Genomic DNA, 9,746 nt, shown 5'->3' with positions numbered 1-9,746 from the left:
AAAGAGGCAAGTTAGTGTTATTGGAACACTTAACCAAATTTTGGTTATAATTGGGCTTGTAGTGTTTGAAAGATGTTTTAATTTTAAATGATGTTTACTTTTTTAATACTTATTTAAATAAAACTTGATTTAGCCTAAGTCACTACTAAGTCCTTAAGACCTAGGTGAGTGTCTTAATTAGTTTTGAAAAGATTAATCTTTAGGTGGTCATAATTCATGATTTAAATTTTATTTAAAAATCAAAATAGGAGTATTAAATTGATTAATTATTGCCTTCAAAAGTCATACCCCTAAGTCCTAGGTTCATTTTATTTTAATAATCTTCCAAATTTTAATAATTTAAAAATTTATTAACCTATTTTTTCAATAAGGAAAGTGAGGTTGGTTTCTACCAATTAACCCCTTATGTTTCAAACATCCAAATTATAATCAGAGGTTGCCCATTTCCCTCCTTCAATTAAGCCTAAATGTTAATTAAGGCTAAATTTCCAAAGTTACACATTTGCCCCTAGGACTTTAACACATCATAATTTGCCAAATTCAATTCAAATGACTTTGAAATTTTATCCTACCTCATTCATGGGTCAATTAAGACATCAGAGGAGAAAAAGGAGAAAATGTGATTTTTTTAAATTTAATTTAATTTATATAATTATTTTCATGCAAAAATAGGATTCTTCCAAGAAAATTCCTAACTTAACTAAGGTAAATCCTAATCCCTTGAAATTTTTACTGGAGGTAGACCTAAACTATAGAATTTGTTGAACTAAATTTTATGATTTTTTGAATCTTATTTGAATTTTAAGAATTATTTTAAGTTCTGAGGTATTTATTAAATGTAAAATATTTTAAATGAGGAAAATTAAGTTTCATATTTTTGAAAAGTCCTCCTAAGGTTAAAGAACTCAAAGGAGAAGATTTTATATTTTTTTTGAATTTTATTTGATTTATTGGAATTATTTTTAGTGAAAAAACATTTAGACTTTAAAAATAATATTTTTAAGCTTTAAAATTCAGTTTCTTTATTTAGAAAATCAGGAAAAATATTCTAATTATTCTTAAGTGCTTATGAAGTAATTTAGAATATTTTCATGAATTTTATTATTTTTGTGATTTTTATGAATTTTTAATTATTTAAATACTTAAAATAGGTTGAAAAATGAAGTTTTTATTTAAATATTATTTTATTTTTAAAAAATACCCCTGATCATAGAATACTCAAAAACTAAGTTTTATAATTTTTCAAGTTATATTTTAATTATTAAAAATCATTTTAGTGTCAAAAATGTTATTTATCTTTAAAAATCAACTTAAGTTACCAAATGAACTCAAAATGATTTGAAATTTTATGGTGAGTTCTCTAGATCCTAAAAAGAGTGGAGATAAAAAATAAAGTCATTTTATTTTTTATATTTTTTAAAATTAAATATTTTAGTGACTTGGGGTTTTGTAAAGATTAGGTGTATTTTGAATGACTTGGCTCATGGGAAATTTTCCTAAGGGTTATTTGGTCATAGTAAACCTTCCAAAATTTTCTTGGATTTTTCTAAGCAACATGCTAGTTTTCATGATTAATTTAAACAAATAATTCATATAAACTTGAAAAATATGATTCTCTATCTAGGGACCTCCTCTGACTTTGGAAAAATTAGGGAATTTTACTTTCAATAGAGGCAACAACATGCTGAAATTTCAAGTCATGGTGATATTATTACATGCATGGAGAATCAAAAAGTTCAAATCAGTGTTTAATTAATTAAAAAATATAATATGCATCACATGGACTTAAAACTATTTTCACATTGTTCTCCTCTGTTCACTGAGCAAGGGGGTATTTTTAATTTTATTTTTATGATTTTTCTACACCAAGATATGAATTTTTGAAGTTAGGGAACATTTTCTGAATTAATTAAATCCCTATTTATCTATTTAAACGTGTGGCGCCACCTCAACCTACGATGGATCTAAAGCTCCATGCGGCGCGCTCCCATTCGACGTCGCCATCCACCTCAACGCTGACTCGGCCCACGACTTATGTTTTGAAGCGCTATCCAGCTTGATCTCGACCGTCCATCCGATACATGCGCGATCGAATGATGCCTCGTCATCGTCCCCGATAGCCTAGCCCGAGAACCTCCATCTTCTAGCCTTAAGATCTCTCTCATTTTTTTACCAAATTAAGTGAATTTTTTTTAAAATGCTCGTCTAGACTAGAGGAACATATCCATATAGTTATGATGACATGAAATCAACTCAAAACAAATGGAGAGTTCAAATAGGCTCGGGAATAAGAGAAGTTTTATACCTTGGCTCTGAGAAGTGAAGCTTCAATTAGAGGTTCTTGACACATTTGTTTGGATCCAAGGAGGCTAGGGATTGAGCCTCTAGCCTTAGTGTAAAGCCTAGGTATGATTTTGATCAAACCCGATTTTAGGTGTTGGTCTAGAGCTATTGTAGAGGCTATTTCAGAGGGGGATTTTATGGGGCTTTGGCTTCTTTCTCGGTTGTGAAGGTGTGGGCACAAGTAATTGAAGTTTGGTGGACTGTGGAAGTATAATGAGCTCTGTCCTGGTTTTTGGCAAAGGTTTGAGCTCAAAATTGAGTTTCTACAGTGGAATTCAGTGGGGGAGGAGGATTGGATTGCACTGGGGGATCTTAGAGAAGCTCTGTGAGAAGTTTGGGGCTCTCTCTCTAAGAAATTTTTAGCACTACCTCCATGGTCGTGGAGGTCAGTTTTTATAAAAACTGGTCATGGGGTGGCTCTCAGGGCAAATGTTTGGGTGCATTGTGGTGCTTAGGTGGAGGGCAGAGGAGCTCTACAATTTGATTTGTCTAAGCTGGCCTCTAGGTTTGATTTGGGTGAAGTTCCATGGGGGTGGCTATTGGTTTTGAGCTTCTCCGGCGACTAGGCCAGCCGATCATGGCAGGGGGGGTGGCTAGGTGCTCAGGGCATCCAGGGGAATCTATCAAAGCAACTTAATGCAATGAGGTTTAGTTTTGGTAAGGGTATCTCAAGCATGTGCATTTTTGGAAATTAAATCCCTTAATTTGGGAGAATTTTGGTCCATGGATTATTTTAGGTGGTTAGATGGGTTTTGCCTTAGTCTTAGGGTCTAACCAATGGCTGAGGTGGAGTTAATTTGATGGCTTTGGGGTAGTTAGGTCATCTTTAATGCATACGTTCAATGTGTGTTAAAGTGATCAAAGTTTGGGTTTGGGCTAGGTTAGCCATGTCAATTGACCCAATTGATTGATCAACATTGTGTAGATGATTGTTATGAAGATTTTTGGTGAAGGTTTGAAGTGTTTTTGAGTTCAATTGATAGGTCAATTTGAGGATATTTTTTAAATTTGGTCAATTTGGGCATGTTGGGCTAGACATGGGTCTACGTTGGGCTAGATTTGGGCTAAGTCCAAATTGAATGGTCCACATGATCAAGGGAGATATTGTGAAGATTTTTCATGAAGGGATGGAGTGGAAATTTTGGGGTTAAAAGCTTTAATTTGGTGAGATTTTGAGAAATGGCAAATTTGGGGCTTTTGGACTTAGGTTGAAATCAAATGAATTTGAGGTCTCACCAAGACAAATTGAAGGTCAATTTTGATGTATGGGGATGTTATGAAAGTTTTTTCAACAGAAATTGTGGCCAATTGAGTGGGCTATGAGTTCCATTTGGTGGAACTAAGTCATAGGGCAAAAAATTAGGTTTTTAGTTTAAATCAAAATTGGGTCCAAATGATGGACCAATTGAGCTTGGATTTGGTCTAAATTGGTCATATCAAGGGTGAATTTGAGTTTAGAATTGAAATTGGGGTAAATTGAGACCAATTGAATAGACATTTGAGGTAATTTAGGGAAAATATGGGCCTTTAAAGGGCAATTTGGGGGTTTTGATCAACGATGGCCAAATTGGCCAAATTGGGTCATGTGATAGTTGAGCAAAATGCAATTGGGAATATTTGGGAGGTTTTGCGAATTTTTGGAATTTTTTGGAATTTTTGGAATTTTGGGCTGAGGGGTATTTTGGTAATTTGGTCAATTTTAGTGATTTTGGGTATTTTGGGTGTTTTCAAGGTGTTTGAAATGATTTTTGAACCAAGTTGGGTATCTTGGGTAAATTTGAGAATCTTGGTCAAATTTGGGGTCCCAAGGGTATCTAGGTAATTTTAGGGGGTTTAGGGGCAAAATACTGGTGTTGACCTCATTTTTGAGGTCTTCCTTTCTCTTTCTCTAGATTTCCTAGGTCTAGTCTTAAGATTTCTCTATTCTGGCTCTCTTAGAGGACTAGACTGGGACCCAAATTACTTAGAAACTCAAATCATTTCTTCGCTCCTTGCAGTTTCATATGGATGATTTTTTAGATCCTCAATATTGGATTGAGTCGATCGAAAAACCGACATGTTGAAGCTCAAATTGAACTCCTATAGAAATTTGAAAGACATAGGGGACCCCGTGACATGTGCGACGTCTGACTTTCTGCCAAGAGCAATATGTTTGACTTTGGTTGTCATTTAAATGAGGATCGGTCATTGATATATTCTTTAAACGACGATTTTACATAGATAAGATACCCACATTTATATAATTTCAAGCACTACAAATAGCATTCACACCATGATTTTTAAATAATAAATATTATAAAAAAAATTAAAAAATCTCTATATAAATGCACACACCCATCCACTTTGTCTTTTCTTTCTAATTCACATATCATACTTTGGATGCTCCATATTGAGTATGCTCCATACTTAGATTCACTCAAATTTGGCCATAAAATCCTTTTTATAATCTTGTTAATCCATTTCAAATTTTCAAATCTAAGCCAAGTTCAAATATCTTTGACTTCACCAAACTTTGAATGAATTTGGACTTTTCTTGGAACCACATACTTTGATGAACTTACTTGAGCATTGCAAGAATTATTTGAATCACTTTGAATACCTTGAAAGTCAAGGTATTTTCAAGGTATTTGAAGCTTCTCCAAGAAGCTTCCTCCTTGGCACCAATAATTGTACATTTGGATTACAAGCTAGCCCATTGTCACCTCCCAAAAGATAGGTGGTGGGCAGCCCAAGACTTATATATTGCTTTTCGGGCCTACACCTAGCCAATGTGAGACTATTTGTCCGTGACATTCTCCTCCACCCAATCACGTGACACTCTCGTCACGGATCGACTCCACCGAGGGTTCACACACATGTCAAACAGTAATCTGCTCTGATACCACTTGTCACCTCTCAAAAGAGCTCTTGTAGGTGGTGGGCAGCCCAAGACTTAAATACTGCTTTTCGGCTCTACACCTAGTCAATATGAGACTATTTGTCCGTGACACCAAGCTCACTTGTTGGCTTCCAAAACAAGCTACCACCAGCATCTTCCCGACTATAAATAGCCACTTATTTCTTCTAAAACCGGAAAGGCTTCTTCTGTCGAGCTAGCGCCAATTCTTTTTTTTTTTTCCCACCGTTGTTCCTTCCCTGTTGTGTGCGATTCATTCTAGAGCAAGAAGGGTCATCTTCCTTGTCTGATTCTAAGCCTCGAGGGTTTCTCTTCTAGCTGATTCTCTCATGAAGCTTGAGTCGCAAGAAGATCTCCCTTCTTCTGCTGTATTTGTCGCTACAATGGCAGATTGGCTTGTTGGTCCAGTCATGGATAGGATCATCAACGCTTGCTCTGATTACCTGCAAGATCAGTTCAGATGGCAGACAGGCATGAAGGAGGAGCTTGAAAGGCTGCGAGTGAACCACCCTAAGATCCAAGCTGTCGTCTCTGCTTCTTTCACTCAAGCAGACATCTCAGATCAAAATCCGGCGCTCAACGACTGGATATGGCTGCTTAGAGATGCCATCGATGAGGCGGATGATTTGCTCGATGAGTTGGAGTACATGAAGCTTAAAAAACAGCTGATCAAAAATAAGAAGCGACGAAAGGTGCGTTTGGCCATTAGCTTTTTAAAGAGAACAGGACAACGTGCTCTCAAAATTGATCCCTACTTGAAGAGACTGACGGAGGTTGTGCAGAAACTCGATAAAGTTTCAGCTGAGGTTGGCACTTTCCTTCATCTTGCAGAAAACGCCAAGCAGCAGCAGCAGAAGCAGGAGCTTGAGTTGTACAAAACTCGTGAAACAGGATCCTTGCCTAAAAATGACCTCGTCGGTCGAGGCAAGGATATGGAATTTGTTATGCAGTGGTTGAGGAATCCATCAAATGAAGATCCAACTCATATTACTTTGTACAAGAACATTTCTCTTTTATCTATAGTGGGTCATGGTGGTATGGGTAAGACGGCTCTCTTACAACATGTCTATCAAGATCTGAAAGAGGAATTTGATCTTAAAATGTGGGTTTGCGTTTCCAATAACTTTGATGTGAAAAGGGTTATTGGAGATATGCTGGAATCTCTTAAAATGAAGAAGCCTGATTTGGAGTCACTTGAGGCACTTCAAAGAAGTCTTAAATCTGAGGTGATTGCCAAGAAGTTCTTACTTGTGCTTGATGATGTTTGGGAGGAGGAGCAAGAGAGTGATAAAAGCAAATGGGAGAATGTGTTCTCCCCTTTAGCTTATGGAACTTTGGGAAGTAAGATTTTGGTAACAACTCGGATGGATTTAGTTGTGACGGTGATTGCAAAGGTGATAAAAAAAGAAGAAGAAAACATTAAGATTAAAGGGCTTGGGGGATGATGAAAGTTTGCAGCTTCTCAACATCCACGCATTTGCTGATGTAGAAAACCTTGATAATCATAAACAATTAAGAAGCATTGCTAGAGAGATTCTTAAAACTCTCTCAGGGTCCCCTTTAGCAATTAAAGTTGTTGGTGGTGTTCTGAGTTCTGGCTTGAATGTGAGTCATTGGATAAGAGTTTTAAACAGTGAAATTGGAAGTGCTAGCCTTAGTCAGAGTAACAACTTGCACATCTTAAGATTGAGCTACACATTCCTCCCAAGACCTTTACAGAATTATTTCACATTTTGTAGCATATTTCTGCAAGATCATAACTTTTTTAGAGATGATTTAGTCAAAATGTGAATTTCATTAGGTTTCATTCAGACACCTTCAATTTTAGGAGAGACCATGGAAGATATCAGAGGAGTTGCCCTCTAGACCTCCTTATCTCTGGAAATTGGAGATAGATAACGTTGGGTGGAAAGCTTTTAACTGGCTGCTAGAAGAAGAGTTGGTAGGAAAGGCTTTGAAAGAAGAATTCGAGTATACTTCCAGGAATGACGAGTCATTTCAAATCCTGGAACATGCAAATTCTGCTAATGACCAAGTTATGAATTTGAACAAAGAAATTATTAGCTCCAGTATCTCAGAAAATGGGAGCAGCAATTTGGAATCGCCTACATTGTTGAATGATTCATCTGAGTTGATCTGTGCCAATGATGCTTCAAAAAAAAAAAAATAAAGTTCAGCAGAAGGAAAATAAGAAGAGAGGGAAGTAGGAGTTTGAAGCTCATCGCAGGAAGAAGGATTTGCTTATGGTGCATTTACTTAAACTCTAGGTTTGAATTCAATCAGGCACCTCTACCGAACTAATTCAGCATCAGATACGATGAGTGAACACATTTATTGCGATTGGAGTTACAATGGTAGGAAGCATCACTTTCCTAAAGAGAAAGGGTGATTATGTCCGCAAAGGAGATGAAGGTATGCTTCCCCTCTTGTTGCTTCATTTTATTATTACACAAATTCCGCTTAGATATATAGATTTAGAAAGATTTACATGCATACCACCCAATTCTTATGTATTTACATATCTAACACCTAAATTTTACTCTTCACATTAATATCTCTAAAACCTTTCACGTCACATAAAAATATTATCATTTTAAAATTTTAAATTAAAAAATAATTTTCATTCATAGTTAAGGTGACATATATGTATAAATGAAAGTTTGAGTGTTAGACATGTAATACATTAGAATTGTGTAATATTATGTATGTAAATTTCTATTCGATTTTTTTATGAAACCCCAAATGTCGTGGAAAAGAAAATTTGAAAATTTTAAACCTCCTTCACTTGTGGGAAATTTACATACTTTGCACACAATACTTGTGTACTTAAACATATCTCAAACCTGAACTTTTACATTTGCATATACAACACTTCAATACTTTCAATCTATACAATGAAAAATGTATTCTGTTTAAAATTTAATAAGAATCTTGATATTTTGATATGATATTGAGAATTTTAGTATTGTATATGTAAATATGAAAGCTATGAAAGCTTAAATGTAAAAAGCTTAAATGTAAGATATATTGATACATAAGAATTGAGTGGATTATAAATAAACCTTTCAATTATCACATGACACACATAGTCAATTTTTTTTTTACTATAGCATTTATGCATACTTAGCACTTTATCTTGTTTCCAAATTCTCATACAAATTTTTTTGTGCGCCTTTGCGAGGTAAACTTGGTTGCGGTCAAGGTATTGGTGGAGCATGAAGCTACCCTGGAGTAGACAAGACGAGACGACATCAAACTTTGCATTGGTGAGATCAAACCAAAACCACTTGGCTTTTTTTTTTAAATATTTTCTTAACTTTTAAATTCTTAATATAAATATTGAAACATTTAAATTTACAAACTTTCAAACCCAAATCAACAATAACAAACACCAATTCAAAACACATTGTAGAGAATACATTAAATATCTGTAATAAGTCATTTTTGATATGTTCTATTCCATCTCTCTCTTCTCGGGACGAGATAACGACGCGGTCAAGTGATAATTCATCTCCGAGCAGTGGTCGGGACTACAACAGATGGTGGAAAAAAGAATCTTCGGCTGGACTCCGATATATTTAAATAACATACCTGTAGAACGTCGAGGTAGTTCGTCTTGCACGACGTAAATCCTCACATTATCTTTTAGGACTTTCTACGATTTTATGTCGTATAATATAAGTCTTAAACTTTTCAAGATTTTGAGGTGGTCGTTCGGTACGACATAAATCCTCACATTTTCTCGGGCTATTTGCATATGACATACAGATATAAGTCCCGAAAATCTAAATAACTCGCAAGACTGAAACATCACATAATTTCTCTTTCAAAGATGTAAAGTCAAACCATAGATTAGTTTGAGATGTCACTGATTCTTCTTCAGTATCTTCGACATCTCCTACTTTTTGTTTCTTTGGATTTCAAAAATAACTGTTCTTACTTGAACCTATCCCATTTGACTTTTTCTATAAGCAATCGTGAAAACCTAAATGTTAAATTCTTGAATACAAAACTCCTGATTTTAACGAGAGTTTTTCTAGGTAACTTCGGTTGTCTAAGATGTAATTAACTATAGGAACTTGCCACTGTAGAGAATTTAAAAACCCATCAGCATAATATAAACCCTATTATAGGAGAATTTGTAGACTATAAATTTTGCAGACCAAAATATAGTCATAAACTTTTAAGTTTAGATAGTTAAGCATACTAAACCGACAGTTGGGTTGGGTATCTTGGTAGAGTTGGAGTACCAACCACAATTAATAAGCTATGGACCAATAGAAACCCCATTTTGGGTCCTCTATGTAGTGGTCTTAGCCAAACCCTAGCCTAGGCCTAATGGGTTTAAGGGACCACCTACATGAGTCTCCCAAAAGTGCAAGGGACCAAAGCCAAGAAATTTTTTATTTAGGGTAGTGAGTGATCGTGAGTGTAAATGATTGCAAGTGAGTGCCTTAGTCCTAGACCAACACCCAGGGTCAACCCTAAGGTCCAGCAGTCCTAAGGG

At 35.4% G+C, this 9,746-nt stretch overlaps 1 protein-coding gene across 1 annotated transcript; it reads left to right on the top strand.

Moving 5' to 3' along the window:
* Nucleotides 1–5,474: 5,474 nt before the first annotated feature.
* Nucleotides 5,475–7,377, top strand: LOC110038761 (putative disease resistance protein RGA1; the record flags this gene model as incomplete). Its single annotated transcript, XM_020743660.1, has 3 exons — nt 5,475–6,633; nt 6,698–6,844; nt 7,068–7,377. Coding segments are annotated over exons 1-3 (1,522 nt in total), but the record flags the coding sequence as incomplete, so codon positions are not given.
* Between the last annotated feature and the right edge of the window lie 2,369 nt (nt 7,378–9,746).

Source organism: Phalaenopsis equestris, unplaced genomic scaffold (assembly GCF_001263595.1).
Source record: "Phalaenopsis equestris unplaced genomic scaffold, ASM126359v1 Scaffold233741, whole genome shotgun sequence".
NCBI lineage: Eukaryota > Viridiplantae > Streptophyta > Magnoliopsida > Asparagales > Orchidaceae > Phalaenopsis > Phalaenopsis equestris.
This window is presented reverse-complemented; position numbering and strand designations above follow the sequence as displayed.